Source organism: Oncorhynchus clarkii, chromosome 16, assembly GCF_045791955.1.
Source record: "Oncorhynchus clarkii lewisi isolate Uvic-CL-2024 chromosome 16, UVic_Ocla_1.0, whole genome shotgun sequence".
Classification (NCBI taxonomy): Eukaryota; Metazoa; Chordata; class Actinopteri; order Salmoniformes; family Salmonidae; genus Oncorhynchus; species Oncorhynchus clarkii.
The window spans coordinates 52,574,094-52,587,032 of NC_092162.1; the positions used below are offsets into that span (position 1 = coordinate 52,574,094).

The following is a 12,939-nucleotide window of genomic DNA, read 5'->3' on the forward strand; positions in this document are numbered from 1 at the left end:
GTTTTCGGACTTCTGTAGAGAATTTTTGAGCTGGATGCCATGGCTGACCCACAGGAGAACATCTTCTTTGACGAGGCAGGGTTCAACCTAACAAAAAGGCGCAAAAGGGGGCGCACCATCATTGGCCTCCGTGCCGTCATACAAGTTCCTGGCCAGAGGGGAGGCAACGTCACCCTTTGTGCAGACATCAGCAATCGTGACGTCCTCCACCGCCATGTCAAAGTGTGTCCATACAAAACGGCACAACTTCTTCAATTTCTACATCAGCTGCATAATAACATTATTCAACAGGAAGGGGAGTCGGGGAAACCAGAGCAAGCCCAATATGTTGTCATTTGGGATAACGTGAGTTTCCATCGAGCTGCTCTGGTTCGCGTTTCAATGACCTCCCCAGGATCACCGTTCTTTTTTTGCCAGCATATTCCCTTTTTTAAAATCAGATTTTTTCAGGATGGCGGTGGAGAGTGTATGACCGTAACCCCTACGTACAGCAAACCCTCCTGGAGGCAATGGTGGACACCTGTGGTGATGTGTCTGTGGAGTCTATCCAGGGGTTTCTAAGGCACACAAGGGCATTTTTCCCATGCTGTCTGGCAAGAGCAAACATAATGTGTGACGTTGATGAGATGGACCTGAGACGAGATGATGAGAATGCTGATGCTGAGTAACCTGTACATTTGCTGCATTTGGAAATTAAGCTTTTTGAAATGGGGTATTTTTCTGTGCTTGGGCTCTTCCTTACATGCTTTGTCAGTATTTATTACAGTGCTGTCTTGAGGTTATCTTGCCAGGGTATCCTGAAAGGGTTATCTGGATAGTCAGTGTGGGATTTTACAAAGTTCCAAATTATTTCTCTGAAAACCTATTCTAAACATTTTGGTAGCAGTGTTTTGAATGAATCCCTCCAGTGTGTAACAAACAGTCATGTAGTCTGTGTTTTTGACAGCTTGTGTATGTTGTCTGAGGGCAAAGTTTGAATTGAGACCCAAAAGTTAAATGTTTGTACCATTGGGTGTGAGTTTTTAAAATTGTGAGAAAATGGTGAGTTGTTTCAGGAATTGTGTGTATGTCACGCCCTGATCTGTTTCACCTGTCTTGGTGATTGTCTCCACCCACCTCCAGGTGTCTCCTATTTTTACCCATTAGTCCCCATTGTATTTATCCATGTGTTTCCTGGCTCTCTGTGCTAGTTTGTCTTGTTTTGCCAAGTCAACCAGCATTTCTCCTAGCTCCTATTTTTCCCAGTCTATTTTTTCCTAGCCCTCCTGGTTTTGATCCTTGCCTGTCCTGACGCCAAATCTGCCTGCCTAACCACTCTGCCTGTTCTGACCTCGAGCCTGCCTATCCCCTGGTACTGTTTGGACTCTGACCTGGTTTATGAACTCTCACATGTCCTTGTGCCCTCGCCTTGTGCCCTTATAGTCTAAGCAATTGAGAAACTGTAAATGGGTGGAATCGAACCTAAAGATGGGAAGATCTGTATTTCCTATGGAGAAGGAGGCGTAGCGAGATCAGGAGTCAATCCATCCTTCATTGTCTTCCTTTATCTTCCCTGATATGGGAGAGAATATCCATGGTACTTACAGCACGGAGAGCCAGGTTGAGATAAGCTCTTTCCTTCCCGTCCACTTTGACCGATTCTAACACATATCAAGGTTTCGAGCAGACACTCAGGCATCAGATCTATATCTCAGCCCAGAGCGATTAGACATGCAGATCCCCTGACACAGCAGCAGCAGTAGGCATAACATAACATTGGGGCTTCCAGACATCGGTAAATCTATGTAAAGTCCATGGGCTAAATTGTCTGTTTAATTTAAGCCCATATTTTGATCTCCCTTGTCTCTCCACATCAAACCTTCTGACACAGCCACTTTATTTTGTTCTAGAAATGTTATCTACTGTATAAGTGCATCATAACAGACTTGCACAGCCCTGTAGTATATGTGAAATGATCACATCAGGTGAACGTTTAAGTGGTGGGGTGGAGGCGTAGAAGACATGTAATCTGTAAATAGTAGAACAGGGGTAAGGAGGTATTAACTCCTCTAAAGTGGTCATTGGCGACCCGTCATTCAGGGCAGGTGGGGCAGCCACCTGTTTAGCTATTAAAAAATAGTCACATATCAGTTTGCAAACAATGAAAACAAATAATAATTTAGTTAATAAAGCAGCATACAAACATGGTCTCTTTTTTGCTTGCTTGTGTAAGGCAGCTCCAAAATGCAGGCGTTTCAGCCTAACTCAGTGCTTCCTGTAGTGGTGGGGCAGCCAGCGAAAAATACGGAGCGTAGGGGTTGGTATGTGGTCCAAGTCTGGGTTTAAGGGTATTTTCCAAGCTTAAAAGGATAAACATTCAACATTGGCCATGCTGTCAATCCAGCATGACTTCTGCCACGTTCAAAAGAACTGGAACCTCGGAACTGGGAAATCTCAGACTTCAGTGAGTTCAAGACAACTGGGAACTCTGAAAAAAACCTAGCTCTGACTGGGAAAATACGCTTTGAATGGTCATCCAACTTGGGAACTCTGGCTTCTTTCTAGAACTCCGACCTGAAGATCACTCCCAGTTGTCATGAGTTGACACTGTTTTTTCAGAGTCCCCAGTTGTCCTGAAAGCACCATAAATTCCTGTAGGTCGAAGGAATTTTCCGTAGACAGGATTGTGTCAAAGCACAGATCTGGGGAAGGGTACCAAAAAAATTCTGCAGCATTGACGATCCCCAAGAACAGAGTGGGCTTCATCATTCTTAAATGGAAGAGGTTTGGAACCACCAAGAGTCTTCCTAGAGCTGGCCGCCTGGCCAAACTGAGCAATCGGGGGAGAAGGGCCTTGGTCAGGGAGGTTACCAAGAACCGAATGTTCACTCTGACTGATCTCCAGAGTTCCTCTGTGGAGATGGGAGAACCTTCCAGAAGGACAACCATCTCTGCAGCACTCCGCCAATCAGGCCTTTATGGTAGAGTGGCCAGAAGCCCACCTCGAGTTTGTCAAAAGGCACCTAAAGGACTCTCAGACCATGAGAAACAAGATTCTCTGGTCTGATGAAACCAAGATTGAACTCTTTGGCCTGGATGCCAAGCGTCACGTCTGTAGGAAACCTGGCACCATCCCTATGGTGAAGCGTGGTGGCAGCATCATGCTGTGTGGATGTTTTTCATCGGCAGGGACTGGGAGACTAGTCAGGATTAAGGGAAAGGTGAACGGAGCAAAGTACAGAGAGATCCTTGATGAAAACCTGCTCCAGAGGGTTCAGGGCCAAACACTGGGCGAAGGTTCACCTTCCACCAAGACAACGACCCTAAGCACACAGTGGCTTCAGGACAAGTCTCGGAATGTCCTTGTGTGGCCCAGCCAGAGCCCGAAATTGAACCCAATCGAACATCTTGGAGAGACCTGAAAATAGCTTTGCATCAACACTCCTCATCCAACCTGACAGAGGTTGAGAGGATCTGCAGAGAAGAATGGGAGAAACTCCCAAAATACAGGTGTGCCATGCTGGTACCCAAGAAGACTCGAGGCTGTAATTGCTGCCAAAGGCAGAGAAAGTGGAGGGGAGAAAGTCAAGGGGTCTGAATACATTCCGAATGCACTGTAATAACACTGTGATTTATTTAACCCTCTGATGATAAAGTGTCACCTCTACCCTAACAGGAAGTCTTTCATGCTGTGGTGAGGTAATTTCCTGTCGGTCCACCAGCCAGACGGCCAGCTGGCAGCACATTCAAGCCCATACTTGTTTTGTTTTAAAAGGAGAGAGATTTTTTTCATTTATTAAACTATACTCAAATCCCAGATGTTTTTAACGAGGTGAAGCCCACTGGATCATTTGCCATCCCTATAACCACTCCCCCTTCCCCCCCCAAACCCCCTAACTTCAGTTCCTCTCCGATGACATCAGTCAAGTGTAACAGATTGGACAGAGAGCAGCCTGTGAGACAGACACATCAGTGGCCTCAAGCAGACCCTCACGCCTCTGTTAGAACGCTAGAGGATACAAACAACAAGATGGTATGTGACGGACAAACAGCTGAGAACTATGTTTCAGATTCACTGTGGAAAACCGCTCTCTTCCTCTTAGCCATTTATTGCTCCTTTCTCACTCCTCACTCTCCACTGTATTCCTCAGTCTTCCATCTCTGGCCTCTCACCCTCCCCTTTTTTCTCTCTCCGCTTGTATGTGTTGCTCAATGTTTCATCATTTCTCTATGCAGCTGCCTAGTCAGCCCAGAGATAGTGTACAGGGACAGCTGGGCTGCATATAAAGACTGTGAGAGAAAGAGAAAGGACACAAAAAGACACTGATTTCGGTCTCTCTCACGAATACCAAACCCACAACCATGTACAAATGTGTTAATTCAAGAATAATATAAAAACCCAATGATGAGAGAATAGATTCTTTATTTTCAACAAACATTTATTTGTGGTCTATATGACAAACAGAAGGAAATTAGATCTCAGCTGAACAGGGTACATGGTTGGAAAAGAACAACCCCAAAACCCCCTAAAAATCTAAATCCCGTTCCATTTCTTATCTTTCTTTTACTTTCTTTTTTAAAATGAGTCTATGTACAAAGACAGTGTCTGTAGAAAGGGAGAGAGCTACATACTTCAACAGTCAGCTCATAGCTACAGTAGACATTCAGCTTTATTCTCTACGCAAGGATAGAAAGAGTACAAGTAATATGTTGATGTATCCTTTTCAAGTAACAATACAAGCAATGATTTTTTTGTTTCATTTTCAGTCATTGCATTCTCTTTTTGCCCAAGAGTCAGTGTATTAGAAAGAAAGGAAATATATAAAGCGAATATACAGGCAATCTTTCAGTAATAATTTAGCTAATATTATTAACAGCGTAAGCTAAGAATTCATGTACATATTGCTAGGCATTGTGATGTGACAGCGGACAGTGTGGATGGGGAGGTGACATCATGCAGTTTGCTTAAGGATAGATGAACAATGACATGGTACAGTGGCATTGCCCTCTCAATGCCTAGCAGTATCTCTCTCTCTGATTGGACCGTTGCTTTAGACTGAACCAAGACTCTCTCCTGTCATTGGCTACCTGCTGTGGGACCAGCTACTGTTACCTGAGGGAGAGGAGCCTAACATATGTACTTGACAGACAGGTAGAAAGGCTATATTAGACCGAAACTATTTTAAAAAAACAATAGGAAAGACCTTTACTGTAAACATAAAACCCGAAGTGTAATAAGAAGAAGCATATCATCATATTTTCAGTTCCCTTTTAAAATGTACATAATTATGACTTCACTTCCATTCATGTGCTCAGTTACTTGTTTTAGGAACGTAGAACAGCCAAGTGGTTTTGGATACTGTATAACACTTTATTGTGTTTTGCTAACTGCTGCTGCTCACCAAGACATTTTTATTTTAGAAAGGCACTCTAGTGACCTTCTTACTGACAACACAACAAACATGGTGGGCCTCGGGCAGGTAGCTAGGTACAAGTGACAGCCTTGCATTTAGTTCTTCCAGGTCAAAGGGCAGAGGAGGCCAGGGAGGTAGCGGACCGGGTATGGCAGCAGCTTTTATCAAAGGCAGGAGGAACCAGACCAGTTAAGTCTGTCTGTGTGGACTGGAATCAAGCTCGTCAGTGGTTGGATGGCTGGGCCTGTGAGAAATTGTGGGTTTGAACCACAAGTACATTTAAAGACTTTGAGAGACCTACTACTGTAATTCCCTATTTAAAGAGACGAGTCATAATTTCCTTCTTACAACAAGAAGAAACACACAAAAGAGCCTGCTGACTGCCCTTGCTAACTCAGCTTCTAGGGAGGGAAAGAGAGAGAGTGAGAGAGAGGTGTGTGTATGTGCCTGTTACATGGTCAGTGAGGCTCTCGGGTAGCGGCCAAATCCGTTTTTACGACAGTGACATGCTCATCATTAAGGCACCTGCCAGGGACTGACTCCTAACCAATAGCCATTTAAATAGAATACTATGTGCCAATATAGCAAAGCTGAGTAATTTATCTTACATAAAAGCATTGTAAAAAGCACTTTTTAAAATAACAGAATCTGCACTATTAGTCCAGCACCATTGCAATCCGAGAGAAAAACAAACATATATAAACATTTATAAAAAAACAAATAAAAATAATTTACTTCTCTGAAAAAAGTTCCTTGGTATCAAAAGAAAGTAAACCATTCGCTCTCTCTCTCTGTGCTTTTCAGAGTTGTGATGGCGTGTTACTTCAGAATGATGTACTATAGAGTACAGGTTATATCTCCCTAAAATTATTACATGAACAATGGCGTCCGTTGAAAAGGTTTGGGGTTGTTGTTCTGAAGTGCGGTTTGGTGCGCGCTGACCTAGTCTAACAGGCACTTCAAAGTCAACACCACAACAGTCACCATATTAACAGACTGATTGACATCTATCAGACCTTAGAGAGACACTGAAATAGATGGAATACACCAAATCTAACTAGACAACTTCTCAGACTCTGACTTAATTTAAAGGTACAATAAACTCTCTTCACAACTGAGGCCTTTGTTCCCTCCATTTTCACAATGTTGTTTTTTCACAAGAAACATCACACATACAGTACCAGTCAAAGGTTTGGACACACCTACTCATTCAAGGGTTTTTCTTTTCTTTTCTACATTGTAGAATAATAGTGAAGACATCAAACTATGAAATAACACATATGGAATCATGTAGTAACCAAAAAAGTGTTAAACAAATCAAATTTTAAATTTGAGATTCTTCAAAATAGCCACCATTTGCCTTGACAGCTTTGCTCACTTTTGTCATTCTCTCAACCAGCTTCATTGGGTAGTCACCTGGAATGCATTTCAATTAACAGGCGTGCCTTGCTAAAAGTTAATTTGTAGAATTTCTTTCCTTCTTAATGCGTTTGAGCCAATCAGTTGTGTTGTGACAAGGTAGGGGTGGTATACCTATTTGGTAAAATACCAAGTCCATATCATGGCAAGAACAGCTCAAATAAGCAAAGAGAAACAACAGTCCATCATTACTTTAAGACATGAAGGTCAGTCAATCTGGAAAATGTCAAGAACTTTGAACATTTCTTAAAGTGCAGTCGCAAAAACCATCAAGCGCTATGATGAAACTGGTTCTCATGAGGACCGGCACAGGAAAAGAAGACCCAGAGTTTCCTCTGCTGCAGAGGATAAGTTCATTAGAGTTAACTGCACCTCTGATTGCAGCCCAAATAAAAGTTCAAGTAACAGACACATCTCAACATCAACTGTTCAGAGGAACCTGTGAGAATCAGGCCTTCATGGTAAAATTGCTGCAAACAAACCACTATTAAAGGACACCAATAAAAATAAGAGATTTGCTTGGGCAAAGAAACACAAGCATTGGACATTAGACTGGTGGAAACTTGTACTTTGGTCTGATGAGTCAAACTTTGAGATTTTTGGTTCCAACCTCCTTGTCTTTGTGAGACGCAGAGTAAGTGAACATATGATCTCCACATGTGTGGTTCCCAACGTGAAGCATGGAGGAGGAGGTGTGATGGTGCTTTGCTGGTGACACTGTCTGTGATTTATTTAGAATTCAAGGCACACTTAACCAGCATGGCTACCACAGCATGCTGCAGCAATACGCCATCCCATCTGGTTTGCGCTTATTGGGACTATCATTTGTTTTTCAACAGGACAATGACCCAACACACCTCCAGGCTGTTTAAGGGCCAAGAAGGAGTGTGATGGAGTGCTGCATCAGATGACCTGGCCTCCACAATCACCCGACCTCAACTCAATTGAGATGGTTCTGGATGAGTTGCACTGCAGAATGAAGGAAAAGCAGCTAACAAGCACTCAGAATATATAGGAACTCTTTCCAGACTGTTGGAAAAGCATTCCTCATTAAGCTGGTTGAAAATGCAAAGAGTGTGCAAAGCTGTCAAGGCAAAGGGTGGCTACTTTGAAGAATCTAAAATATATTTTGATTTGTATAACACTTTTTTGGTTACTACATGATTCCATTTGTGTTATTGCATACTTTTGATGTCTTCACTATTACTCTACAATGTAGAAAATAGTAAAAATAAAGAAAAACCCTTGAAAGAGTAGCGTGTCCAAACCTTTGACTGGTACTGGACAATATCTCAAGACTTCAGTGGTGACATGAGAAAAGGAAGGAGCTAACCTTCTGTAGAGGACATTGTGTCCTGTTACATTTAAAGAAGGAGACAAGAGGTCAGGAACACAGACAGTCGATGGCTGGGGATGAAGCAGAAACACTGTGCAACAACAACTGCCTTCACTATATGGGAATGCTGCAAAGGCATTCTAGAATGAGCATTCTGTCACTCGCACTCACGCACTCACACGTTAACGGATATGCCAGAGTGTAATTGGAATTGTAACGTAACAAAGGAATGCATTGTCTCTCAAAATGGGACAAGTTTGTGTTTTTTCCTGGCAGGGAGTTATCTTTACAGCTGGGATCCTCTTATACATCTACATCCTACAGTATAGTACACACAAGAGACAAAACTCATAGGGTCTCAGAGTCTTAACCACCATTCTATCAATGTGTGCCAACAACAGGCAGATTACAAACATTCAAACAACCTTTAGAAACCATAGGATCATCATATCATACGTAACATAAGGACGTAAATGTCCTACCCCTTCATTGGATGAAAGTCTTTCAGAAAAACAACAGGGAGGCAGTTGACATAAAAAAATGAACATACGTTGATGAGATGTTTTTTCTATGGTTGTTGGGTTATAATGGCAAGAGGTGGTCCACACCAGTAGAATCCTCTGCTTGGTGTTAGGGAGGAGGCTAGGACAGAGCTCTCCAGATGCTGGGTTGGGAAGGGACTGGTGCTGGCTAGGGAATTGGACTGGGAATAGGATTGGTATTTGGAATGGGAGCAGCTAACAAACCACCTCATATCCCTGTCGTTGGGAAGATCCACTTTGTAGAAATCTAGTAGCCCAGTGTTTTTCCTATGCAATTCCAAAAATAGGTAAAGTAGAGTGTTATGGGTTCTGACATCATATAAGACTGTCTGAATTCCTAGGTGGTCGTTTCCACAAACTGTTTGTGTGCAAAATAGCACCCTATTCCCTAAATACTGCAGTATATAGGAAGTAGTGTGTCATTACTGTTCCAGTATGTGTGTTGTGTGTGAGTTTGTTGTCCTGCTGGTAGTTGGTAGTGGTTCTGGTGCTCAAAGAGGAATCCTAGGAGGCATTAGAATGTGCTGCTTGGGTTGAGTTCCAATTCCAGGTGTGTGTGTGTGTGTGTGTGTGTGTGTGTGTGTGTGTGTGTGTGTGTGTGTGTGTGTGTGTGTGTGTGTGTGTGTGAGTGTGTGCATGTGACAGTGGTTCTGTGTGGCAGTTTGTGAGGGATTGTGTGTATGTACAGTATGTATGTAGCAGTGTGTTTTTGTCTATGTTTTGTGACAGTACTGTAGCTTATGTGGCAGTGTGTTGGTGAGGCAGTATGTGTGTGTGTGTGTGTGTGTGTGTGTTCTCACTGATCCATCACTCATTGCCTGCATCCACTCTCTCCTCCGTTGCCGTGGGAGGCTCCTGAGAGCGGTGCATGCAGTGGCCCAGTGAATGGCGTGTGGCTGAGCGGGAGGGCCGGGCGAAGCAGGATGTAAGAGACTGGGAGTTGCAATCACACGCTGCATCCTGGGACAGGGAGGAGACATTAAATAGTTATGTTATAATGCAATCCAATGAAAGACAGAGCTGCTCAAATAATCTGCTTGGATATGATGTCCTGTATGTGTGTTTGTGCGTGCATGTGTGTACCCCTGTCTCTGTGTGAGTGTCTGTCCCTGTCTCTCTGTGTGTGAGTGAGTATGTGTGGGACCTACCTCCATGCTGGAGCTCAAGGTCAGGTCCCTGGCAGTGAGATCGTTAGCAGAGGCCCCCAACTCCTCCCTGGGCATCTGTCTCATGAACCTCTTGTTGACGATCTTGGTGACGCTGTCGTTCCCCACCAGCGAAACCCCGGAGAGGCACTCAGGCTTGGGCTCATCCATGGCCCCCACCTCCCTCTGCCCCCTCTCCCCTCCCCCGGGCATGGTCGTTCCGGTCCGGCCGCACACGTTCCTGAAAAACTCCTGGAAGGGGCCGTATTTCTGGGCTCCGGTGTCTGGACCAGGGCCAGAGGGCTTCCCTGCTGCCTGGCGGGCTGGGCTGGCCCCTGGCTCACTCTTCCACAGGGACTCTACGCTGCCGGAGTGTTCCACCACGCTGAACAGGCTGGACAGGCCATCGTTGAGGCCGCTGAGCACGGGGCTGTCCCTGGTGGTGGTAGAACGGGCCCAGGCCGAGCCGCTGGAGGTCGAGGACCGCTGGTGGAGGTTCCACAGGCTGCGGTCTCTGGATGAAGCCGAGGACAATCCTCCTCCGTCCAACTTGGAGGAGGAGGCGGAAATGCGGCGCTGTAGCTTGGGGGAGCCGAACTTGGGTGAGCAGCAGGGCCTGTCGATTCGGCTGTGCACCTTATCCAGTGATGAGGAGATGTGGCGCGAGCGGGCCGAGGCCAGCGACGACGAGGGCCGGGGGGACCAGGAGGATTTGGTGTGGAAGCCCCCCACCCCCCGAGACCCGAGCCCGTCCGTCTGCAGCCCCACGCTCACAAACTGGACCGTCTGGGTGGAGCGGCTAGACACCCCCACCGTCTGGCTGCTCGCATCCTTGCTGCAATTCCTCTCCAGAGAGCTGGAGCGGATGGCCTGGCGCACACAGTTGGTCATCTCCTTCATGTCGTCCGAGAGGTTGGCAGAGATCTCCAGGCCATGGAAGGGCGCCACCCCCGCGCCACCGCTGCTGTTCTCCAGAAGGTCCCTGTGCTGCTTGGACAGAGAGCTCAACCACTGGTCATAGGACGAAGAGGAGGAGACAGAGGAGGAGGAGGGAGGTTGGCCCTCCAGGGCCACAGCGTCTGAGGGAGTTGAAGCCCGAGACAGGTGGCCTTGCTGGGCTTGAGGTTTGTCCTGCTTCTCCTTGGCCAGCCGGCTCTCCATACGGCGCATGGTAGGGGGGCTGTAGTAGATGCGGATGCCGGTCTTGTCGGGGGCCGTGTAGCTCCTCTGGATGCTCTCCAGGTCCAGGAAACTTCTGGGGGAGCTGGGACAGTCCCACGTCTTGAAGGGGGCATCACCCTGCTCCATCAGAGCCATCTCATTGGTCAGGTACTTCCAGTTCTTCCTGGTGAGGTCACCCGGGTCTGTGTGGGTTAGAAGGGGAGGGGCCTGGGTGCTGGGCTGGTCCTTCTCTCCCTCCTCATTGGCTGTACCATTGACCTCCTGACTCGGAAGGAAAGGACAGGCCTCCAGCAGACCCTCCAACATGGACGGGATGGACTTGGTCCTGATAGAAGAAAAATTATATCACTAATCATGATCGTTTTATTATTCAGCTATGACTATACATTTTTCATGATCTTTGAAAAATAGCTTTTTATACATTAAATACATATGTTACCTTGATAAATTGGTTCCATTTGTAACAACGTCCAGTGCAGTTTTTGTTTCAGGGGTGGTTTTGTAGTGCAGAGACTGAGGGAGAAAACAAGGAGACATTTTTTGTTTCCTGTCCAGCCAGTCCGGTAGTTTTATTGGCAATGTTTAATGGAGGACATGAGGATGTGGCCATCATCTAGGAGTTACAGTATTTATCCCTGACAAAGGCCTTGCTGTCCCTGTAATGATGCTGACAGGGGGATGAGCTCACACACACACACAAATAAAAACACATATTTCCTCCCGGGGGAGAGGAGGCGAGGGAAGGGAGAAGAGGAAGGATGGGGTGGTTCAAATTAATCCTACAGTACATGACTGCTGTATTTTGATGCACAATGCAAATGTGACTGACTGACAGAGAAGCAACAGTAGGGCCACGACAGATAGGAGAAAAGAGTAGCGAGAGAAAGAGGCGTCTGTCTGAAATAATGACGTCCTCTTGTGTGCTTGGCCTCAGTGCTATGTTCCTGTGCTGTTTTCTGACACAATAAGTACTGGAGTGCGAGAGACCTATTCTCCAAGACCAGCCAGTCAGTTTTGGGACAGACTGGATGACAGCCAGCCAGACACAGGTAATGAGGCTTTGCTGGTAGAAGAGCCAGTCACACACCACACACCACACACACACACACACACACACACACACACACACACACACACACACACACACACACACACACACACACACACACACACACACCCCTCCAGTGTGGTCTGGCCATGCAGCAGACACACTCATGTTCAGCAGCATGTTGTCTCTCCCTGCATTCCACTACTGGCCAGTTATCCCTAACCCCTCTATGGAAAACACTAAACCACTAGTCACAGAGTGCAGTAATGCATACACGCCAACAATGTCCTACCAGTGACATTAACCTTCCATTCCACCCCAACAAAAGACCACACAGAGAATTTTTTTTGCCAAAGATGATGAGGAGAAAGGAGGACAATTAGGATAGTCACTAGACGCTACAAGGGTAGTTAGTGTCACTCTCAGTACTCACCACATGGCTAAGCTATAATACTAGACCATGCTATAATAGAATAGAGTGTAGAGCAGAATACAAGCTTATCAGGACTGAGGTGCCAATAATCCAGTTACCATCTTGCACTGTAGCCTCTGCTCCCACTGGCCCCTCTCCTGACTGAAATGCTCTAGGAGGTCCAGCTTCTCGCGGTTCCAGTTCCTCTCGCCCATCTGCAGCTGCTTGGTCAGGTCCATGACGGCGGCATATGAGTCGGCCAGGAGGTGCTGGTGCTCCTCACGCTCCCTCTTCAGTGCCACCTTCAGGTCGGGAGGTCCTTGGAGGTCCTTCTCCCCCCCGGCCAGGGCAGCCAAGCCCGCCTTGCTCTCCAGCTGGGGGGAGGGTGACAGAGAGAGGGTTGGTGAGGATGGTGATTATGTGACACCATGGGGGATGTTGTGCTTGTTCCATACATGTTTG

The 12,939-nt window shown here is 46.2% G+C and overlaps 1 protein-coding gene across 2 annotated transcripts in view; it reads right to left on the bottom strand.

The window, feature by feature from the left end:
• Positions 1–4,441: 4,441 nt before the first annotated feature.
• LOC139368710 (microtubule cross-linking factor 2-like) overlaps positions 4,442–12,939 on the bottom strand; it is a 75,899-nt gene continuing 67,401 nt past the window's right edge. For both annotated transcript variants that reach the window (XM_071107982.1, XM_071107981.1), the window contains exons 11-14: positions 12,597–12,851; positions 11,457–11,530; positions 9,839–11,342; positions 4,442–9,650 (exon numbers count right to left, since the gene is read on the bottom strand). In XM_071107982.1, the coding sequence (XP_070964083.1) occupies positions 9,498–9,650; positions 9,839–11,342; positions 11,457–11,530; positions 12,597–12,851 (1,986 nt within the window). In that variant the 3' untranslated portion in view covers positions 4,442–9,497. The remainder of the gene's footprint in view (positions 9,651–9,838; positions 11,343–11,456; positions 11,531–12,596; positions 12,852–12,939) is intronic.